Consider the following 26024-nt stretch of genomic DNA (forward strand, 5'->3'; position numbering starts at 1 on the left):
GCCAGTAGAATGGGTCGTACTGAAGAGCTCAGCGACTTTCAAAGTGGCACTGTCAGAGAATGCCACCTTTACAACAAGAAAGTTCGTCAAATTTCTGTCCTTGTGGAGTGCCCCAGTCAACCGTAAGTGCTGTTATTGTGAAGTGATAACCTTTAGGAGCAACAATACCTCAGCCACGAAGCGATAGGCTGCACAAGCTCACAGAACGGGGCCTCCATGTGCTGAAACGCGTAAAAAATCGTCTGTCCACAGTTGCAACTCTCACTACCGAGTTCCAAACTGTCTCTGGAAGCAACGTCAACACAAGAAGTGTTCGTCGGGAGCTTCATGAAATGGGTTTCCATAATCAAACAGCTGCACACAAGCCTAAGATCACCATCTGCAATGCCAAGCGTCAGCTAAAGTGATGTAAAGCACACCGCTATTGGACTCTGGAGCAGTGGAAACGCATTCTCTAAAGTTAAGAATCACGCTTCACTATCTGCCAGTCTGGGTTTGGCGATGCCAGAAGAATGCTACCTGCCTGAATACTTATAATGGTATGGGGCTGATTTTCATGGATTGGGCTAGGCTCTTTATTTCCAGTGAAGGGAAATCTTAATGCTACAGCATACAATAATATTGTAGAGAATTGTGTGCTTCCAACTTTGTGGCAACAAATTGAGGAAGGCTCTTTTTTGTTTCAGCATGACAATGCATCCGTGCTCAAAGTGAGGTCAATAACGATATTGTTTTTACGAGGTTGGTGGGGAAGAACTTGACTGGCCTGCACAGAGTCCTGACCTCAACCCCATCTAACACCTTTGGGATGAATTGGAATGCTGATTACGAGCCAGGTCCTTTCGCCCAACATCAATGCCCGACCTCACTAATGCTCTTGTGGTTGAATAGGAGGAAATTCCCGCAGCCATATTCCAGAATCAAGCGAAACGTCTTCCCAGAAGAGTGGAGGCTGCTAAAGCAACATAGAGGAAATCAATTCCATATTAATGTCCAAGGGTTTGGAATAAGATGCTCAACAAGCACATATGGGTGTGATGGTCGAGTGTCCACATACTTTTGGCCCCCATGGGTATCGTAACTAGATCTTTAACATCGTAAGTTTGCATACTTATTGCTAAACCACTTATAGAAGCTGTAACAAATCATAGACCATTATGAATAGCTTTGTAATAATAACCTATATATATAAAGCACAACAACAATTTATCCATTACCTAACTACACCTAGGTTGTTGGTCCAATCTCAACCAAACTTCGTGTGATGATAGCTTAGAACGATAGACATGTTAACGGTGGTTCTATTATTGTTTTTATTAAGCATTTACTGTCTTTGACATAAGTTAACATTAATGACATTTATAAATGGCGCCACGTCCTTATACAAACATAAATTTTCTATAACAACATGTATAAGGTGCTAGGGGAAAGTACATAAACATCATATATATTTCGAAGAGTGCACTGGCACTGTGTATGGGGCAGTGCAATAAAAATGGTTTGTTTCTTTTTAATTGCGCACAAAGCTACACGAAAGCTATCTGCATTAGCCCTCCCTAATTTAGTAGTGTAAGACTAGAGGGAAGGAAGCTAGTCATCACCACCCATCGCCAACTTTTGGGCTTCTCCTTTACCAAGGAAATATGCTAGTATAGTTCGTTTGCTGTGCTGTTAATTAGTGCATTTCCACCATCTTGAAGGCTGTTATGCTAACATCAAGAGGTAAGTTTCATCTTACTTACTCCCAAATGGTAGTATCTTATTTTTATATTATTCTCTTTTATTTCAATTAATTCTTTATTTGGGAGAGCATTCACCTTCTCACAGCTGTCTGCAGGCAGTGAAAGGTGATATAGATGTAGGACGTTGTGAGCTTGAGCACCCACATCTCGCTCTCCTAATTCTATTTTAATTTCTTTTTCTATTTCTATATCTACTACTATTCTTTATTCCTTACGTGAGACTGTCAAATGGAGGTTAGGACTTGATATACGGTGTATCCCCACTGCTATATTAGTCCTTCTACCCTAATCAGCTCCAAAACCCAGGATACATTTTATAATCCCACATTGTAGCGGATACCCTGGGATCTTTTCAGTTGATGCAGCAATTTTGTTTAATTCGATTTAATTTCGGCTCTTTTTGAGTTAATGTAGCAAATTGGTATACATATATATACTGCACATTAAAGAAATGTATGACACTATGTAGCGATTTTAATATATACATTAACTGATCTTATATATACGACCTTTCAAGTATTTGATTAAGTTGTCTTTGCTTGATCTTTAATTTAAACAGATTGAGTTCTTACCTAAATTAAACAAATAAACACTTTCAGTTTCTTAACTGCAATCTTTACCTCTAAGGAACACATATGTTTCGTCAAATAGTCCTTAATGCTTTATCTATAAGTTTAGGTAGAAACTCATTTTTAACAAGAACGTTTCAATGTTATTAAATTCATTTACTAAACTGAAATAACTACTATTTATCTTGTGTGCTTTATGAATCAAAATCCTTATTAAATTAATCTTATATAACTCAAAATAAAGCTATCATAATTTAAGTATAAAATTTTAAAAGTTTGTCTATGATATCTTTCCATGAACAAATTCGGTTTTTATTCTTAATCAAAAGGTATAAAAGGTATATAAATGATATTTTATATGATTTTTTTTCATTTTCTACTGTAAGTTGTACGTTTCGTGTTTGTAAACTAAATAATATAAAATATTGATAAATGTTACTTCCGTTGAATGAAAAAAGTGTCATCGACAAATATTTCGTAATATATGGGTTTAAATTCTTTATAACAACCATCCATCCAGCGATTTTCATAATAACATAACAACAAATTATTCAAAGCTAGTGCTACTCTACATCCCCAAACGACTCCGTCTGTCTAAAATCATATATTTTTGATTAAACAAAAATCATGTTTATTTTCTTTTGTATCTAAATTTTACTATATGGCAGCGCGAGAAGCAAATACAAAGTGTAAGAAATAATACAAAAGAGTGATACACTATCTTTGCCTTACCCCTTGGGGATATTTTCTTTGCAGATAATTTAATGTAGAGTATACATTCTGAAAAATGCACATACATTTGCTGAAGAATTCACAATTTCCTAACCCTTATACCCATTCATGCAACAGTAGTAGGCTTAACTTGTTAAATGTTAAATTCTATTCATCAAGTGGACTTATTCAATAAAGGTAAGACATTTGTAGAAGTAAACGTATTGTTATACAGTTACGACAGAAAGTGTTCATACCCCTGCGTCATAAGTAAATTTTTCCTTATAACTTAAAAAGTATCACGATTAGAGTAATAAAATTATATTATATTATAAATATTATACTAATACACATCTACATAAATGTTTATGTAAATTGAACGACAAATAAACTGTTTATAAACAAATAACCAATCATAGGTGGAGCAGAAAGTGTTCATGCGTCTACTGTAATGGTCAGTTGTGTAGCCTTTCAGGTGAATTACTTGGCGCAATCTCTCCTCATAGCCCTCCATGATCGTTTGACAGTACTCGACTAGTATTTTCTTCTATTCCTATTTACAGAAGGCCTCCACCTTTTGCAAGTTTTTTCGGATGACGCTGATGAACCCTGGTCTTCAACTCATGCCAAACATTTTCAATTGGGTTGAGATTGGGTGACTGTGATGGCCACTCCAGAACACTTGTATTGTTCCTCTAAAACCAGGATTGCACAAATTTCGATATTTGCTTAGGGTCATTATCGTGCTGGAAGATCCAACGACACCCAAGCCGCAAGTTCCGAGCATCATTCTTGATACAAGTGTCTAATATATCAACGTACTCTTCTTTTTTCATGATTCTGTTGACGCGGTGAAGTCTGCCTGCACCAGAAGAGCTGAAGGAACCCCATAGCATGATGGAGACACCTCTACGTTTAACTGTAAGGACGGTGTTCTTTGGAAGATTTTGTTCCCTCTTCTTATGGAAAATATAACGAACATCACTGTGGCCGAAAAGCTCGATTTCAGTCTCGTCTGACCAAAGAATACTCTTCCAATAGGGACAGGGTTTATCTACATGCTTTCTTGCATACCTCAATCGTGGTTCTAAATGAACAGGCTTTAAATATGGAGATCTACGAGGACAGCATGCTTTGAGCCCAGAAGAGAGTAACATGTTCGTAACTGTAGAGGTGCTTTCTTCAACCCCAGTTTCCCTTACCAGTTTCTGTATGTCATTACGTGTTAAACGAGGGTTCCTACTAACCTTTCTGAGAACCTTCCTCTTGGTTCTCTCTGGAATTTTGGTGGGACGTCCGGAACGAGGGAGGTTTGGAGTTGATCCTGTAAGCTTAAACACGGCAATTATGCTTTGAACAGTAGATTTTGGTACATTAAGTTGTGTAGCAATACCGGAAAGAGACACACGAGACTTGTATTTTACAATAATTTGTTTTTTTTTAAATCACTGGACAGTTGTTTTCTGTTCGCCATGATGACCAAGTAGATAATGACGGAGACGGCGCTTAATTGCCGGAAGTACATTTTTTCTTGGCTAAATCCAATAATTATGAGCCCAGTGTCTAGTTCTGGAATGGTATAATGTAGTTTATTCGTCAAACTAAACAAAATGTTTACGGGAATATTAGTTTTTTACACGTTCTGAAATGTACGAACAGTTTCTGCTTCTCCAATTTTTGGTTATTTGTTTATGAACAGTTTATTTATCGTTTAATTTACATTAGAATTTATGCAGATGTGTGTTAGTATAATATTTATAAAATAGATTACGTCTATTAGCCTAATCGTGATACTTTGTACATTATGATAAAAAAGCTACTCGGGACGCAGGCGTACGAACACTTTCTGTCTTAACCGTAAGTCATCTTTCAGAATTACAGACATAAGAAACTAAGTTATGAAGAATATTATGTTAGGTATAAGGAAAAAATGGATTAATAAATGATAAAGAGTACAGAATTCTGAGATTGACAGGATCACGTGCAGGTATTTTATGTGGGTTATCTGAGGTACAGAAGGCAAGATGCCCGAACGACAGATTACTTTTAATACTGGAATTTCGTGTCATTAATTGGCAGGATTTCTTTTATAACGTATTAAATCATTAAGCAATAATTTACAGAATAATGTAAACATGTATATAGTAAAAGATATGTAAATGACACATTTAAATATTTAAATTATCTAAGTTGAAAACATTAAAAACATTAGAATATTCAAAATAATATAAGACATTTTTCTGGAAGTACTTGATGAAAATAAAAACGGAATTTTTAAGTGTAAAATTTTTTTCATATAAAAACGTTTTACAGGAGTATATTTTAATTACGAAAGCTTTATTCCTGAGATGTTTAAGATTAAAACTTTAGTATAAAAACCACACAAGATAAACAGCACCTTTATTATTTTGATAAAATAATTTAATAAGATTAAAATGCTTTTGATTAAAAATACGTTTCCACGAAAAATTATAATTTTTTTGAAAAATATTCGACCTTTACGTTTATCCAGAAATAAAGTTTATTGTTAATAAAATAGTGTTTACTTACCTGTTATTCGAAAACAATATTTTGAAATTTATAAACAAATTAACTGAAGATTGGAAGGAGAAATCCGTAAGTCCAGTTAATGCGTGTTTTAAAAATGATGTGTAGAATTTAAAATTTCGTATAATGAATATTAAAAACACGTAATACCAAAAAACACCTTTAACATGGACCTTTCAGAAATTCCTTAAATTCCATCATCAGTATTAATATAAAAAAATAGTTCATATTATTCAAACTACAATAAACACATTATCATTGATTTTCATATTGAATCACAAACTTAGAAAAAACTAATTTAAACGGTAACAATATAATTAAATGTACGGCAGAATGTGCTGCATAAACATGTCTAATAACAGTGCACAACAATTTTTGAAAAGTTTTGGTGATTATGTCAGGTATCTGGTGGGTATGCACAAATATAGTTTTGGTTTTGCTTCATCATGTAGGAACTCTGAGAAATAGACAGTTAACTGTTTACTGGCAATAATGTATTTAATTGCGTTTGTGTTTCTAATACGCTATTAAGTTCAACATAATTAAAAGTGTTTTGCTCCTAACTTTCGTTTGTATTCAATGTCCGGTGCATCACGTTGCAGTGTCCAACAGTAGTCAGCAAGCATTGACGGATTCCTGTTGCCCTGATATCATTTTTCCATTGTGGCAATGTCCTGGTGAAACTGAAGATTTCGATAAAACGGCACGTGATGGGCAAATTTGGATGTGATTTTCGTGATCAGCAGCCAAAAATCTATAAGGAACACCCAACAGTGTTTAAGAAACAAAAACTTTGTTGTGCAGTGTAATTAACATTGTTGCAGGAAAGTATTATAGAGAAGGCTTAAATATAAGTGTAAGCACCGTATATTTAAAATAATAATAAATATCAAATAAAAATCTGAAAGTCCAGAACTGATTACATTAATGACAACAGAGAGTAGATTATGTTGTTATTTAGTGTTGGTTATTGAATACGGAGAAGCTTTCTTTAATAAATAGTTCGTAATCTGTAGTTCCGGAGTCGAGAGTTTTAAAGTTTACTAAAAGTATAAGGTTGCTGTTATTATAATTGTAAAATTTTATAAAAATCTCGAGAGGATTAGTTAGCTTACATTTGTTTTTGCTGAAATTCTCATGAACAATACAGGTAGCTTTACAGCCTCAACAAATGTATTTATGTACGACTCAGGAGCGCACGGGAACTGTTAGAGTGTCTTTGGTTTTAAAATATTTTAAATTATAAATGTTGACGTAAATGCTAAACGTAGCTTAATTTGTAAGTAGTATGATTCTATTCTTTTTTTTAATTTGATATTTGACTTTAAGACAGATTTTAAGTAAGATGTTTCAACAGGAATAGTGTATTGTTATGACTGTGTTATTATGATTCCAGACAAGATGTTTCAACCTGAATTTAGATAGGATATTCAGCAGTATCAGTCTTCTTCCCTTTAAATTGTGGTTTCTTCACTTATCATCAAACTCTGACTCATATATCTTTTTTTTTAATATTAAGGTTAATTTTTTTATATAAATAAATCTGAGGTAACTCAAACCAAACGAATTCCTGTTTAAATTATAAAAGGCAAATTATCATTTTGTTCCTGAAATTCGTCTATACTCACGTCTAATCTGCAAGGAAACAATGAAGAAATTCGATAGTTTCAACCAACCGTTTGTGTTCACAAATGTAATTTGAATGTAATTAGGAGGCCTTAGCAAATACTAATATAGTTGTCGTATTCTTAATCTGTTTTAAATAAACAGGAAATTACCATAATGGACATTAGGAAACGTAATGACCTCAATGGCCAAATTAGCTTGATAACCATGAAACGATTTATACCGGTAAATGATAATCATATTAGCTCACTTATCGTGTAAAACAGATTAAATATAATTTTAATTACGAATCTACTATGTATTGCTTATGCACTTTAATTATGGGAGCTTCTCATATGAAACCAAATCAAGTACACCAACTTGTTTGTTTGTTTATTTGTTTTGGAATTTTGCACAAAGCTACTCAAGGGCTATCTGTGCTAGCCGTCCCTAATTTAGCAGTGTAAGACTAGAGGGTAGGCAGCTAGTCATCACCACCCAATGCCAACTCTTGGGCTACTATTTTACCAACGAATAGTGGGATTGAACATCACATTATAACGCCCCCACGGCTGAAAGTGCGAGCATGTTTGGCGCGACGGGGATGCGAACCTGCGACCCTCAGATTACGAGTCACACGCTTGGGCATGCCAGGCCAGTACACCAACATTAACTATATTTGGCTTCATTAGAAAGTGCAGTTCTTAGAGTCTCATGGTTTTCACCCACTGATTCTAAGTTTATCATGCATCCCAATTTTTATACTGTTAATCAACGGAGACTTCATAACAACCTACTACATTTTCTCAGTAAAATAATCGTGGCGTAATCTGTAACTTCTTGGCATTCAGTAATAGTTTTAAAGTGCCTTGATGTAATTTCCTAACATACTACTACAATATCCTAGTAACTTTGAGGTTATTATAACCTAGTGATTATAGTACTGGGCTGTGGATCGAAGAACCTGGCACTTTAGACGTAACGTCAATGAATACCTTCAGTACTTTCAGTTATTTGTGAATTATAAAGATGAGAAGTGTATTCTTTATTTGGATCAAAAAGAAAGACAAATTCCGCATGCATGGCAACAGGTACTACTTGTTGGTTACTTTCATTCCAGCTAGTAGTTAAGAATGAGTGGCGAAAACAACCGAAACCTAGGGGCTTCTGACCTAGGTTATTAGCCCGTTTGCGCATTAAGGTGCAACTCAAATTTAAGATTCTATTTACTTTTCCTGGTAATTTTCTAAAAGCTGGCAGAGTAAGTACAGTAAAATAGTATAATCTAATACTTCTATGACTAGGAATAAGTTACTTTGTTATTACACCAATATTTGTATTTACAACTGTATTCTCTAAGTACAATTGTTGATGGATCTAGTATCTTGCTGCGTTAGCTTAGAATTTTACCTTGCTACTCCAGAAACATAATGCAGCCTTCTAATAAATTCGTACTATTCATATTCCCATGCATTTGCAAGTTTTGCCTCCTAGTATGAATCTGGTGCATTACTGCCTTAAATCTAACAAACTACTCCACTATTATAATATAGTCTTCTAATTATCTGTCAAATTATACTGATCACCTTCCGTTGTAAATTTTTTTTTCTTCAGTAGCCTCCAAGTATTCTACTTTAGCATTATCACAACCTATTATTTTTATTTTAATAAACTGTTATTTTTTTAAATTACCAATATATAATGACGTATCTTAGTATTATTTATTCTATGGTGTCATAGACGCCCATTGTAACCTCCTATCAATGTGGCGTCACATATTCGAATACTTTTTAAGTTTCAGACTTCTATCAGTAAAATAAAATATTTTCTCAGAGGTATACATTAGCTTTTAATAGTTTAATGTAGTTCATTAGTACAATAACATCCTGACCTAGAACTCCAATGCTCAACTAATATTTTGTTACCATGGTGGTCTACAGGAAAGTTTAATACAATATCTTCTCAACCTCATTCTTTTAACATATTTTTCAAAACAAATATTGGAGATTTTTACACATAATGAAATATAAATCAATGACTTGAATTTCAGAAAGGTTTTTAGTTTATTTAGCTTTCAACATTTTGCCCTTTTAAGTTCGTCAGGAAATTTTGTTGTGTCTACAGTACTCATGTGATCCATGTAGTATTCATGTAGCTTAAGCTATATAGCTTAAGATAAGGTGCCTTATCTAGGGTCTTACGAACAGTTGCAAGTAGAAATATATTCTACTATCTCCTGTAACTCACATAATCCACTGTCTTCTAGAAGCCTATTGTAAGATTCTATTTTAGACTTCAGGTTGGTTGTTTTCAATATGCGCAAAGATCTCTGCAATAGCCGTCCATTATTTAGCAGTGTAAGACTCAAAGGAAGGCAACTAATTATCACAACCTACCACCCACTCTTGGGATACTTTTTTACCAACGAAAAGTGTGATTCACAGTCACATTATAACGCACCCACATTACGAGTCGAGTGCCATAACCACCTGATCATGCTGGGCCTAGACTTCAAGAACACGTGTAACTAGTACTACAGACTCGAAGTGAGTTTCTTTTTCAATGCATAACATTTTAGTACGAGTTAATATTTTGTTTTAAGCACTTTGTATGAACGTAACGCGTTTTACATCGATCACATTGATATATTTATTTTGTGGACTACTGCAAATGAGCGTTTTCTTTTTCTCACTTCAAAATATTTTGAAAGAAAATTACACATAACTGTATTAATTCAGTCTCTTTTAATATTAAGGAAGTTACTATTGCCATCAAAAGCATGGATAAAACTAAATAATTATCGTGAAACACGTAAGTAAGGAATACATTTCTAAATAACTCTTACGAGAAATATTTTCTCTGTATGTATGCACATATCACTGCTTCGAAAGCTTGGGTTAAAATTGAAATTTCATATGATTTATGCATAACTATATGGTTTTATGCTTTAATAAAATAACAAAGGCTTACAATCAAATGTGATTATATGAGTAGTTGTTGTTTTAGATTATAACACATAAATAACCAGAAATTTCAGGTTTGTTTGTTTGTTTTTGAATTTCGCGCAAAGCTACTCGTGGGCTATCTGCGCTAGCCGTCCCTAATTTAGCAGTGTAAAACTAGAGGGCAGATAGTAAATCATCACCGTCCACCACCAACTCTTGGGCTACTCTTTTACCAATGAAATGTGGGATTGACCGTCACATTATAACACTCCCACGGCTGAAAAAGCGAGCATGTTTGGTGTGACGGGAATTCGAACTCGCCATCCTGGAATTATGAGTCGTGTTTCAACAAGATTTCAGGTGGACATCGGAAAGTTTTAGTTAATTCAGAAGTACAAGTAAAGGTACAACATTTTCTGTTAATGGCTTATCACATTCACTTAATATATGTTGTTTAACATTTGCATGTATTTATATCTCAAATCCGTATGTTATTTCATTCTGAATTCCAACATATACCCAAAATTACACTTAGGATACCTACGCTGACAAACTATCTTAGAATTAAGCAATTTTGGTATTCTGCGTTTCAAATAAAAAAACAACTCATTCATCGAGTAAAAAATATGTTTTATAATAAATATTAAGAACACTTATATGCGGCAACACATCTTTAATATGGACGTTTCGGAATTTCCTTAAATTCCACCATCAGTGCTGATATCTAAAAAACATAGTTTATAATAATAAAACTACAAAAAACAACATTATCATTGAGCGAGTTTCCGTATTCAATCATAAGCTTAGAAAGAACTAATTTAAACGGTACCAATATAGTGGAATGTGCGATAGAATGCGCATCATACACATGTTTATATGCATATACTGTTCCTTTTGAAACATCATATCTAAAATCATAATAATACACTGTTCCTGTTGAAACAACTTAACCTAAATTATAATTATAAACCATTCATGTTGAAACATCTTATCTAAAATCTTAATAATAGATTGTTTTTTTCGAAACAACCGAAATCATAATTATAAACCATTCACGTTGAAATATCATAGCTAAAATCATGATAATACACTGTTCCTGTTGAAACAACATATCTAAAATCATAATAATACACTATTCCTGTTGAAACATCTTATCTGAAATCATAATAATACACTATTTCTGTTGAAACATCATATCTGAAATCATAATTATAGACCATTTAAGTTGAAAACACCTTATCTATTTGTTTATTTTGCACGTAAATACAAAGCTACACAATGTGCTATTTGTTCCTTGCTGACCACGGATATCGAAACTTGATTCCTAGTATTATTAGTGACCAAGTTCAGGGTGATGTAATTAAAATTATGCCAAGTTTTATTGTTATGTTTCAACACACATGTAACCCTATAAACTTTACTTTGGTTAGAGCAGAAAAAGCATGTCAGCCATAACGAAAACTGTTTATTTGAACTTTCAAACTGCGATTAGAACTGAATTGGCTAAGCATGATCATTAACTCCGCTTTTTACAGACAACTATTAAAAGGGGTTACGTTCCTGTCGTGTGCATAAAGAAGATGCGAATATCACAGATACGGAAATATTTATATTAGTAATGGGTGGGATACGCAGTATATGCAATACAACTATTTACTTTATATGCACCTTCAACAACCGAATAATAAATCTCCAAAAGTAGTTGATAGACGCCTTTAGCTTTACGTGATAAACAAATCACATACATCATCAGGAGTGATATAACAACTTGAAAGTTAACACAACATATACAAAACATTCACAAAACCACAAAACTCTTAATGTCACTAATTGATTAACATTTTAGAACGTTTCCAGCTGTGTAACAAACAGACTTATCATAGTTATAAGTGCACGTGTTAGTGCTGAAATTAATTAGTGAAGTAATTAATTAAATAAATTTATTTATCAATCAACCATTAGTATATGTACACAACTCATACTACATCATCCAAATGGCACTGCACCCAGTAGTGTATGTTATAACAAATATATCATTCATGTACAATCACAGTGTGTACACACACCATAAGTGAAGAGAACGCACACCATACCATTATCTGTACATATCATAATATTACGGTGTGCACCTACAAGATGATATACGTACAGGATGTTAACACAATTGAATGAATGATGTATAACGTCACATTACCTTGTATGAAAAACATTTTAGAAAATGAAAGTGTAAGAATGTGTGAACAAAAAAAGGTAGGAAAGGGTGAGGCGTCACACAACTTCCTCTGTACATCGTCACAAGGAGCGTGTCCAACATCCTGTGTTCAGGATATTATATGACTTATATAAACTTTACAACTATACAACTGTTATAAAACTTCAATTAAAATAAAGTACAGAATAACCTAAGAAGACCAAAACGTTGTTCTGTACTTTATTTTAATTAAAGTTTTAATACTCATACCAGTCGTCTTCAGAATACATTTTTACTTCAAGTGGGTTTTTCGTCATCATGAAAAGTATCTATGATTCTTCTACGTTTGTATAGACAGTAACGTTTACAAGGTGTCAATACACAGAAACTTTATAGATTTTTATTTGTATTTTAATCCACTTATAGAGTTAATGTACAAAATCGTGTTGCTTTTTTATGCAGTTGCAAAATGGGGAACAAATTGTAAATAAAATACAAGTCTTTGGTCGGTACGAATACCTAATTTTCAGTTGTTGTATAAACAGACTTTAAAGTATATGAATTTCTTCCAGTAATTCAACTCACATAAACCTCTAGTCATTGTATTATAAGCTTAACTAAGTTTGATCATTTTAGTCTATCTGGCTTATTGTATACAGAATAGAAAGTATGAACAAAATAGGCATTGGCCAGATGTTCGACACTCCCCCTGTTTAGGTTTCACTGAGGAATTTTTATTACACCTTACCCATTTCTACCTCGTTTACTCTTTCATTTATTTATCTTTTTGGTGTATCCATTACAACGCTTTCAATTTTTTTAAATATTATTTCTTGTTGTTTATATCTTATATCAACATTTGTTTCAAAATACACTTAAGTCATTTCCCACACCACTGAGTACCATTTGCCCCGCCCATAAGTTTTGTATGGTTATATTCTTTATGGGATGTTAATAACATAAAAAATCACATTTCTAAAAATACGATAAACGAGGGCTCTCGGATGACTTTTGAAAAGAACTCGTATTACCGGGATTTTGTTTTGTATTTGTTTGTTTTGAATTTCGCGCAAAGCTACACGAGGGTTATCTACTCTAACCATCCCTAACTTTACAGTGTAAGACTAAAGGGAAAGCAGCTAGTTATCACTACCCACCGCCAACTCTTGGGCTACTCTTTTACTAACGAATAGTGGGATTGACCGTCACATTATAACGCCCCCATTGATGAAGGGGCGAGCATGTTTGGTACGATCAGGATTCGAACCCGCGATCCTCAGGCTACGAGCTTAGCGCCTTAACCACCTGACCATGCCCGGCCCTTTATGGTTTGTAAAACGTTCATATATACATATATATACACGATTGTGAACTTCTTGAACCTATTCAGTATTAATAAAACATGTTTAAAGCTCCATCAGATTTAACTTATCGTTTGTTTTTATTCTGAACTCAAAACCAGTCAACAGTGTTATCAGTTGCTACCACATATACCTAGAGTTATAGAATTAATATAAAATGGTCCTCCGCTGATACAGCGGTAAGTCTACGAATTTACAATGCTAAAATCAGCAGTTCGATTCCCCTCGATGGACTCAACAGATAGCCCCATGTGGCTTTGCTATAAGAAAAGAAACAATATATAAAAGGTTGCAATATTTTGATTGTCTCCCATACATCTAATATTAGAAGAAGAGCCTTCGGCTAAAGAGGAGCTTTAAATATGAGAAAGCACTACTAATCAACCAGCAGTCATAATAAAAATAAACAGTAATTGAAAACTGATAACTATGAATGTGTATATATATGTGTACTCAAACATGAAACTGAAGTTTATGTTGAATGTGTAAATCATAAATAAATGTATGAAAGTTTAAGATTCCTTTGCTTGAAGACGTTAATATTTTCGACGAAACTATCATTATTAACAAGAAAACGTGCTGTGTATTTACAGGACTATTCCATCGCAGTATCATGCAAAGCGGGTCTGCACTCAGCCCCTGGGCAATAGCCCGACAGGCTCCAGAGTATACTCGTCAGCTAGCTAGTAAGCTAAGTTGCCCGACAGTCAGCAATGTTGTTATGGTTGATTGCCTGAGAAATCGACCTACAGAAAGCATATTAAACGTAGTGTTAATTGTAGCGGACTATCTGCCAATCTTCGGACCAGTTGTTGACGGAATTGTGATACCTAATGAACCTGAGATACTTATGAGAGACTACAACAACCTATACAACCAATATGATCTTTTGCTTGGCGTCTCCAGAATGGAATTCTACTTCAAGTTTTCAGCAAATGAAGAACGTTACGGTATAGAAGAAGGTCGTCGAACTAAGCTATTTCAGGCATTAGTATCAAACGTATACACATATCATTTGCAAGAAATATTTTATGTTATAGAAAATGAATATACGGACTGGGAGAGAGCCAACCAACACCCTATCAACATTCTAGAGAATACAGCTAACGCTATGGGAGACGGTCTTGTTGTTGGTCCTTTGCTTAAAGCAACTGAATACAGAGCAAAAGGAAGCAAGAAAACATTTCTATTTGTATTTGGTCATCAAACAGAAGAGACGGAATTCCCAAAGCGATTTGGATGCATTCATGGGGAAGACCTTCCTTACGTTTTCGGTGCTCCTTTAGTTGGAAATCTTGCACATTTCCAGCAAAACTTTTCACGTTCAGAGGTGTCGTTAGCAGAAGCCGTCCTGACGTATTGGACCAGTTTTGCAAAAAAGGGGTAATATTATCTTTAGTTCTGCTACAAAACAAGTGTAAATATATATAAAAAGTTTTAGGGAATAATTGCATCGCTAGACAGAGTAACGTTACAATGTTAATACAAGAATTTCAACACTATTTTAAACATGCACCTTCACGAATGTCGACATCGAGCAAAAAAAAAGGTAAGATGTTTCTAAATTTTTTTCACTATATACTACGATAGGTATCACTCAAATAAGAAAAACGGACAAATAAATTTAGCAAGATGTTGCTAATACCATAGAAAATACACATTGTATTATTTTAAGATAAAATATATGAATCATATCTCTGACTTAGCACCTTAGTATTTTTATTCTAATAAATTTGTCTGACTTTTTTCTTATAAATAAAACTTATACTAATTATCTGACGAATAAAAATGTACAACATAATTTCGATGCCAATTGAAGGAATATGGTTTTATCCTGAAGATGTTATAATGTTGTAAACAAAATATTATAAATTTGATTATTTTATTATATGACCTGAAGTATATAATATAGTTAAATTTTTACCATCAATCAAAGCAAAAATTGAATTTTGAAAAATAAATTAAGTCCTAAGCGGAAATACATTTAACTAAAAAAGGTTAACTAAACCCTTGAAACATAATTTAAAATTTTATTGTTATAACATTAATTATTGTTTATAATTGGTAAACTTATCCTTGAAAGAAAAGAGTGACAAAGTGCATGCTGTATTTATATCTTGAAAATGTATTAATCATACTTATGAGATGTTACAAATTTGGTATAAAATTTGAGTGCTACTTGGAAACAAACGTGCTTGATTTACAAGCAATTATCTGGTTAAAAAAGTTATAGTTACAGTTTGGGAACAGAAAATCTCAGTTTAAAGACTTTTGTGCCTTGGTGGAATTGTATTTGAAACTTAATGACTTGAAAATAATATTTGTACATTTGTGCTGTGATGACAGATAACAATGACGTGGTTTACAAGTGAATAGTTCCGACTTATAGGTACAACTGCTGTATGTTTTATATATACTTCATTTGTGGTTTGAGCACGTGAAAAATCTGTTTCGGAATTTTTTGTCTTGGTGGAATAAGAGTTGAAGCTTTTCTGCTTGACAGTAAATAATGTTTGGTAAATAGAAATGTTATGGTTCAAAAATGTCAAAGTGGTTCCTTTATGTTAATACTTTTGTGTCTTGACAACTGTTTTAAAGATATTGTACTTAGAGTCTTAGAGATAGTAGATTTATGACTTTGAAAGGATGCAGTTGTACCTCAGAGATACAAATGTCATGGTTCAGAGAAGTTATATTTTGAAAATAAAATAATTGTGGGAAAATAAGATGCATATTTCAGAAACACTATGCTTGTACCTTTCAACAGAAAAGATGTGGTAGGTATTAATTTGTTATCTTTAAAAGAATGCAGTTGTGATGTGAAAGTATTATATTTATGATCGAAAATGTAAGAATTAACTTTTAAAACTGGTTTCTTTAGATATAATTTGCAATTTAGAGAAGGTGCTGTTGTTCTTCGTAATGTAAATAATTTATATGTAATGCTGTAATTATTCGTGATAGAAGGATTATCCTCTGGAGATATTATACTTACGTTTATGAACATAAAAACTGAGATTTTGCAGATGGTGGTATGATGCTGTTATAGATGATATGGTTGTGAGTGATTACTAAAACTTTATGATTCCAGCTATGTCTTTGTGATAATAAATCGAGGTTAAGAAGTGATACATTTGTAAGTGTTAGCAGACGAAATCGGTTTATAGATGATATATTCATAGCTTTGTAACTGTACAATTATAGTTGCTGTTCAAAGAGTAATAATTTTGACGTTGAAAACGTGTAGAGATAAAAGACTTACGACTTAACGCTCATGTGTGGAGTTAAAATTGCTTTGGTATGTAGGTGGTATACACAAAAGAAATTAGAGTAAGTTATGTTTGAAAACTTATGCAATGTTATGTTTATTAAGACTAATCGCACGATGTTTCTGGCTCCATGTTTTTGTTCTTGGAAACACAGCCCGACACAACAATTTTCATTGTAACAAATGTTGAGAAAAAGTTAATCTTAAGCCACATATCTTAATAAATTTTCAAAAGATTCTTGCTGTACGTGAACGTTTTCAAAATGTTTATGCAGACTAAACACCAAAAAGTCTATTGGAGCTGTATTTGGAGATTTAAAGGTATGGCGTTGATTGCAATGGATATCGCTCAACTTTTTCATTGAACGTTCTCATCCAAACAGCTTTGATTTTAAAACGTCTCTTTAGAAACTAGTAAACGTTTAGCTTATGAGTATTCTTCAAATCCAAATCCTTGCTTACGATCATATTAAAATTACAAGAATTGCCCATCTTCATTTCAATAGTTTTCTATGTATAGCCAGATATAGCTGACCATGATGCCAGTGACATCACGGTTCATATCTGTGGTGACTAAACACTATGTTATCACATAAGAATAGCTTATAAAGAAAGCAGATAATCCTCTAGATAAACAATACAATTACACATGAAGATTAAAAAAGGCGGGATTTACAGGTGGTTCAGCTATATGTTAATGTAAAAACATTGTTCATTAACGTAAGTACATTTATACTTTAAAACATAAGGCTTATGGTTTAAATCATTAAGAATTCAGCTTTATTTAAAACTGGATGTCCTTCGTTTCTGAGTTACTTGTATTTTTTTATTCTAAACCTGAACAACACCTAATGTGACACATGAACACAGGTACCAAGTCATGATCCCCAACTGAGTCGAATACCAATGACAATTCCGGAGGTTATGCAAAAAAAAGTTAACCTTCCCCCCTCCCCGAGAAGAATTTCTTTCCTATGTTACTATTGCTTTTCTCGCTACCTACTGCCCTACCGGTTCCTTCACCTTTTACCTTTTCTTGTTTGACTATACGTTAGTTTGTTTTTAAATTGTGTTATTTCCTCTGAATGTGGACAAAAATCGTTCATGTTTGTTTCTTTTGTCTTAACAGTAAAGAGAGGTCAATCACCTGCCAGTAGAGTTGTAACGGTTTTAATGAAGGGGTTTATCTTTCTAACTTGTAAGCGTTCTCGTTTAGTTTTATCCCAACATAGGCTGATATTTATTTTGTGGTTATGGCATCACGTAGAATCCCCAAAGTTTTAGCATTGCAGTCTATTCCTAATTTAGCTGTCTAGATATGGGAAATCCAATAAGTAACATTCAAAATCAGACTAGTTGCTCTTCCTTCTTTACAAAAAAGCTTTTGATGTAATGATAAGGCTTAAGCGCACTTTATAAAAAACCTGTTTGCAGATGTATTAACATGTCTCTGAAGACCTAAACCACAATGACAAAAATGATATATTTAGCCTCTAAACACGTGGTTCGTGGCGAATTTTCGATTGTTTGACAGTGTGTAATGCTGTCATGGATTACTTTAGCTGGAGATTTATGGCATAGCATTTTTCCGAATTAAAGAATATATTTTCAATACGTTCCACGAAAACGAAACAAACTCGGACAGACTTTAAATATCAAAATAGCTCTGAAAGTACATCTTAAACAGATTAACAGCAAATTTAATTCACAACACCTCTGATATGGTTATGAAAGAGGATCTTCTGACTCCCAAACACGTTTTAAATAAGTTGGATATATCTATTAATATTATTAAGAAGGCAACAAAGAATGATTTCAAAATGACGAAAATTCACAAGCTTGAAGTAAATAAGCTTGCTTTTACACCCTTAAACTAATGTTTCTTTACAAGAGAAAGATGGCTGAAAAACTAGAATCACAGTAATTTCATTCGAATATATATATCTCAATAGTCTCCTTTTATATTTCCAAGAGACTTTGTACTCTTGATATTTTTATACTAGTCGTGAAACTAACGATGAAACATTTTTCAAGGTGATTATTTTAATATTGGCCTCCATGTTCTTTGCATAAGCCTATTAAAACGGATGGTGCAGTGTCGAACAGTAGGCAGACGATCTGAGTTTGAGCGCTTTCAATAGCATCGCGACTCCAAAATTATCGTTTCCATAAATATTATGCTTACAACTTTAGTACGGTGATTTCAATCGTAATAATTTATATTCGGCCTTTATAGGGAAATTTCCCTTAGAATTATATCCAAAACTGTTAAATCTGACTACCAAAACAACTTAGGACACTAAAACATACCTGTTGCATCTATAACTTTGTAATTACTGTATAACAGAATGGATGAAACTATCTTAATGATTTCTGCGTCCAATGAAAAACGTAGACGTGCATTTCTTTTAACTTGGAGACCAATATAATAAAAGGATATTGGTTTTACGTGACTAAATTTAAATTTAATATGCAATTGTGTTTTTAATGAAATGAAATTTATCAAATGACGTGTTTAATCATATAAAGCATTGTAAGGTATGCTGTTCGTATCATCATTCTTTTTATTTAATCTTTGTCTTTCAATACTGAAGTATTAAGTATTTCATGGTGAAAACAACAAATAGCTAGATTTATTCTTTACAATTATAAATCATCTATTTAATCAAGGAATATTCACAATGCTGCTATACTCTTTCGTCGTTTATTCTAATTTTTTCTGAAATGTAACTAGAATCTCTGACACACAAGAATATTAATGTCATAATATTCTGAGATAATAAATACTATAAATATATGAGCCTCATTAACGTCACAATCTAAAGTGTGTAAACTTTTTCAAAATATTTTTAAATAGCTTAATAGAATGAAGACGCAGTTCCTTCAAAACGTAAATTCTCATTGCAGTTTACAAATAGACTAGCTCCTTATTAGAAGTATAAGTAAGAGACTAGCTCCTTATTAGAAGTATAAGTTGTCTAATTTAGTGGTATATTGACATGTATATCTTTATATAGTTTTATAAATTTGTTTCTTCAGATTGTTTAGAGATACATTATCAGTTTAGTTGTGGCTGAGGAATCAGATTCTTTACTGCCAAGCATCAAAGTGCGATTTTTTCTATCTTAATAATTCAATGTATATATAAACAAAACATGTTTTATTGTCTTGAAATGTTTACATGTCCTACAGTAATTTCTGTATGTCGAATCCATATTTCTTTATCACGTTCAGAGTTTTCAAGAAACGTCATGTCTACTTTTACATAAGTGAAACATTTTCATTGACATCAGGTCCCGTTTTGTTGCGCTTAAAATGTTGACAACCACTGGCTCTACATTTCTATAGCCCAGTATCGACGGCCTGGCATGGCCTAGCGCGTAAGGCGTGCGACTCGTTATCCGAGGGTCGCGGGTTCGCGCCCGCGTCGCGCTAAACATGCTCGCCCTCCCAGCCGTGGGGGCGTTATAATGTGACGGTCAATCCCACTATTCGTTGGTAAAAGAGTAGCCCAAGAGTTGGCGGTGGGTGGTGATGACTAGCTGCCTTCCCTCTAGTCTTACACTGCTAAATTAGGGACGGCTAGCACAGATAGCCATCGAGTTGCTTTGTGCGAAATTCCAAAACAAACAAACCCAGTATCGACATGAGAGTCTTATAGAACATCATAGAATTCTAACAAACACAATACTAAAAAATGTTCATGGCGGTAAATGAAATAATAATTTGTTCTAAGCAGAATTTGTTTTATGCTAAATTTGTAATACAAATCTTAAAGTGATAGAAAGAAATGAATATTATTTTCGAAATTATGGAAAATACATTATTAAAATCAAAACAACTTTTATGAAGTTTAAATTTCCAGGCCTATATAATTTAATACATTTTGAGATCACAGAATTATAGAGTTTTAGGTTGGTATTACTTGAAGATCAGTATTTCTTATATTACAGTAGAACTATATTACTTGAAAGTAAGTATCTATTCAATAAATACATTGTACTAGAAAAGTAAATGAACCACTGTAGAAAAAAAAAATCATCATCAAATTAAAGTAAAAATATATTTATTTAAATAACCTTGTATTTATCTCTTTATCTAAATATAATCTTGAGAAAAGAATATTTATTTTACTATGGTCGGTTTTTTGTATATTGTGGTGTGAAGAGCAATAGTAGACATTAATAACATGTACACCAAAGCTATTACTGAATACTTAATTTTCAGACACTGGAAAAATATTTTGTTTAAGAAAATAGCGAACAAATTTTTTTTTTTTTTTTTTCCTTTTATGTTAGTTTTAATTTCTTTGCAATTATACGAGAAAAGAAAACGGTTTTAAACTTATGGTAAGTTATTAATACCATACAAAATGAAATATTGATTTTAATTAACAGGTACATTATCGAAGGTATTATTATAAAAATTATGCACACAATAAAACAATAATGCTTCAAGAATAGTATTAAGTCAATGTATTTTTACTTCTTTATCACTTTTTTGGACTTCCTACATTATTATATCTCTGGAAAAGGTAATCTAAAGGACAAAAAATATGTAGCTAAAAATAGGTAGAAAATGTATATAGGTTATAACAGTATTTGTTGCGAAACACATAGAGATAAGACTACTTCTACTGTAAGTTATCTGTTTGTTAACGTACCATTTTCTTCCATTCTCTTTATTAAACTATACTCTTAATTTTACTTAAATATAAAAGCAAGACTACGTTTTATGCGTAATAACGTGTAAAATATCCTAACTTTAGTTGTTCATTAACTAAAAATGTAGTTTCCAAAGTTTAAAACCAGTTACGCTCATACTGACATAGAAGATTTTGACAATGCTTCAAAAACATATTGAAAATGCAATGACCTCATATAAGACTTATTAAATTTATGACGGTATATTAATTTGGTTTGAATGCTTATCACACTTAACATGTTTTTGTACTCTAAACGACCCAGCAATAATTGTTAACTTACTTGAATAACAAATTTATTGAAATCGTAAAAAATGCATAAATAAAATTATTGATGTACGCTCATCGTATTTGACATAATATTGTGTTAGATAACTTATATTAGCATTAGAGTACACTCGTCTTATAAATCGTGTAAGATAACCTGTGAGAGTCATCCAGTACAAATCAAAGTAATTAATTATTGATTATTAGAACGGAGTAGAGAACACTGAACGATAGATATGTGATTTTTTTTGGCAGTACTTAAAATAAACATGTAATCATGTAATTTTTTTTCTAACAGTAAACAGAATAAACATGCACTTAGTTTGATAGACAGATATATTTGGTTGCGCTATTCGTTTTAATGGGTAGACCAGACGGAAGCAAGTCAATAACCAACCACCAATAACAACGAATAGAGGAATTGACCGTAATATCATTACGCCCCCACCGTTCAAGTGACTAGCATGTATGGTGAGAGAATTCGAACCCGCGACCCACAGGTTGCGAGTCGAATCTCCCAACCACAAGACCGTAGACAAATTAGTTCATATATTAATGCTGTTAAACAAAAGTGTTTAACCGTGTAATATTATATTTTTATATATTTATATATGAACATAAGTACATGGATATTTGCTTTGCTTAATATGTACTTCAAATGTTGTTATGTTTTTGTTTTTGTCTGTGCATTACCTAATGGCTAAGCGCATATAGTCAGTGTCTTTCTGTTGCACATGTATAACTAAATCTAAATTACGTTGTAATTATATTACATGAAATGGGAGTGTTCTTTTCATTACTTGTTCTTTCTGGTGGATCAACCGTAAACTATCTATTACGGTTCTCGCTTATCAAAATAACTAAATACATTGCTTTAATTAAAATAAATCATTATCTAACAAAGAATATATTATCTCTGAATGATTGGTTACTTGTTTCTTCTTGAGGTACAGCTTTATCGCAAATGTAAGCTTTGACATCGAAATAAATTAACATTTATTTTAAAAATCAAACAATTACCTTGAAACATAAGACAAGATTAATTTCGAGGTTTACTTCAATATATCAAGGCGAAGGATTTAGTTTGTTTTGAATTTCGCGCAAAGCTACAAGACGGCTATCTGTGCTAGCCTTGCCTAATGTAAGACTAGAGGGAAGGCAGCTAGTCATCCCCAACTCTTGGCCTTCTCTTTTACCTATGAATAGTGGAATTTACTGTCACCTTATAACGCCCTCACGGCTGAAAGGTGTGAAGGCGGTTCGAATCTGCGACCCTCGGATTTCGGAATCGAGTGCCTTAACCACCTGGCCATTCCGGGCCCCAAGAGGAAGGAAACGATTGGATTTTTATATTATTCAACTAACTTGAAATCTTTATTTTTCTTGGATGAACCAGTTTTTAAAACTTTCAAGTATTTTGTTTCTAATCATTTTTATCCGCTTTTTAATTGTAATTCCTAGTACAGCTATTAGCACATCTAAACATCATCTTTTTTAGGTCTTCTCCCGTTTTACACATAGTATCGTTACCGAGACTGCACCGTACTATCTCTACAAAACCATTCCCCTTTATTACAGTGGAACTGTAAACGACGGGAAGTAATTGATGAGCTCAGGGTATTACACCCCGACAAACTGGCAGGAATAATTATCTGCCACAGTGTGACATGTATGGTCGTGTTAATTAGCGGAAAAGGACATCTGTTTGATGTTGGAAAAATTGGTTACACGACACTGTATTGGCACAGCTGGATTGCAATATGCTTTACATAAAACTAACAATCTATACTTTTTTGTACATTTAATTTTGATATCAAAAGAATTAAAAAATATCGTTAGCAGTCATTATTCTTACTAATGTAATTTATGCAGAGGTTACTTCATCAAAATGTATGATGCACGTGAAAAAAAGGTCCTTAATTAAAACCAACGTCATGAATTTCTTCATTTATAATAACGTCTCAACCATATTAATATATTGATTGCTGCATAAACAGATTTCGGTGAAACATGAAATTACTCCTCAGTTTTAGTTAGGTAATATATGCCTCCCAGCACTGTAGCAAATGATTTTGTAAGAATAATTCTACTTTAAAGGATCGAACTTACACAAAAATATCTTTGAAAATTGACAATCTCTCATTTCAATGTTTTGTGATTTGCTTCCTTAAAGAACGTTGCTCTCAGCGAACATATATAGTGTGTAAGCGTTTAGAATAACAATTAAATGAAATGATTTAATGTCGTGCTTATTTGGTTAACATAACAATTGTGTTTAGAAAAGAGAATATTTTTCAGTAACAAGAAGTTAACAATTGCTAGTCAATAATTATTCTTTGCTGTTTAATGACGTATGAATAACTGGCTTGTCTAGCCTTTGTGTATTTCTCATGATTTCGAATCAGACATACACCCGTTCACTTAGAGAAGAAAAAGTAATACTGACAAGTCATTTTGTGTTTGCAACAGCTGCATCCTTTACATGAATTCACTTCTTGTATTTCAATAATTCGTTTTCAACTACAAAAAGGTAGATTTTCTACACTTACGTCTCGCAGTTGGTTATATGTATGTTAAAATTACCACGTTTGGATATGAGGCAAATCCATCAGTCTGATCTATACTTGATAAAATAAACTAACTGTATAACGGTATATTGGAACGATGTGTAAGCATATGATAAAGTTACAGTATATCTGTCATCTTATTTTGTTCCTGCACTCTAAAGCACTTAGGTTAGTGAAATGTGTAGACAGAGGTTCTTCACGTTGTTGTTTTGACCGGGAAACAACGGTTTTTTTCTTTCACCCTCACACTGTACAGTGAATCCAAGTCTATGCTTCGAATTCTGTAGACTTTGAGAAGTAATCATTAAGGAATAATAACAACTACACTAGAAGGTAAAAAGAAAATAAACATGTTATTAAGTTTGTCATCATTATCAATGACGAACTGGTGCAACTACCAGAGCATTATACTGAGCGAGTAAAAAATGCAATAGAATACAAAGAGTGTGTAGCCACGTGAGAATTACTAACCATTATAAAAGTATAGATTCATGAATTAAACTTTGTTTTCTGGTCACTACAGCAAGTTAGACTGGTGACTTCTCAATAGAAGGGTGATACCACTCACTATTATGAAGTTTAAGGATAATCGGTAATTTTAGAAAATATTCCTACTTACATTTTTTTGAATGAAAATTGAATAATATAACCATAATCTAGGATTTAGAAAATACATCTATAACTGCTTTCCTTGTATACTGGAACTGAATTAAACTACTTGTTACTGCTTTTTAAGAAACGAGTGAGACTTGAGGTTTGGTAAAGTGGTAAAGTATTAACGAATAAAGAGTTTAATTTCAATAAGTTATTGTTATTTTTGAAATAAGGCTTTAATTCAATGAATTGGTGACGACATTAGGGTATTCTTAACATACTAGTCTAAGCAGAGATATCAGCCAGTCTTCTTTCCTCTCATGGTCCATGTGGTGAGTAAAAAGTCGCTCAAAATATAGTATTGCTTGTTTTTTGAACTTTGCGCAAAGTTACACGAGGGCTATCTGCACTAGCTGTCCCTAATTTTGCAGTGTAAGACTAGAGGGAAGGCAGCTAGTCATCATCACCAACCGCCAACTATTGAGCTACTGTTTTACCAACGAATAGCGGGATTGACTGTTACATTATAACGCCTCCACTGCTGAAAGGACGAGCATGTTTGGTGCGACGGGGGTTCGAACCCGCGACCCTCGGATTACGAGTCGAACGCCTTAACCCACCTGGCCATGCCGGGCCTCAAATGTAATATATGCATCAATTTAATAATTAAAAATTTAATTCTATGGGACTTATTATGCTTAAATCCAAGATCGCCGCTAATATGCTCTTCGATTAGATTCTGAGCACGATTTAATGTTTGGTGTCAATTACTATGTTTCTGAGGTCACCACATATTTTATATGTAAAGGAAAATTGAGTTAATAGAAAGAAAAATGAGTTTCTGGTGAGGTTTTTGATGTCAAATTGTCGTCAACTTGTTACCCCCCAAATTCTGCTGAGTTTAGTTGTTGTGAAATAAAAATAACTGACTGATTTTGCATGTTCAAAAAGTGCA

The 26024-nt window shown here is 33.1% G+C and overlaps 1 protein-coding gene across 2 annotated transcripts in view; it reads left to right on the forward strand.

Annotated features, from left to right (window-relative positions):
- The window catches only part of LOC143226018 (neuroligin-4, X-linked-like), a 142077-nt gene that overhangs the window by 110636 nt on the left and 5417 nt on the right, over window positions 1-26024 (forward strand). For both annotated transcript variants that reach the window (XM_076456387.1, XM_076456388.1), the window contains exon 5: window positions 14265-15054. In XM_076456387.1, the coding sequence (XP_076312502.1) occupies window positions 14265-15054 (790 nt within the window). The remainder of the gene's footprint in view (window positions 1-14264; window positions 15055-26024) is intronic.

This window comes from Tachypleus tridentatus, chromosome 9 (assembly GCF_004210375.1).
Source record: "Tachypleus tridentatus isolate NWPU-2018 chromosome 9, ASM421037v1, whole genome shotgun sequence".
Taxonomy (NCBI): Eukaryota; Metazoa; Arthropoda; class Merostomata; order Xiphosura; family Limulidae; genus Tachypleus; species Tachypleus tridentatus.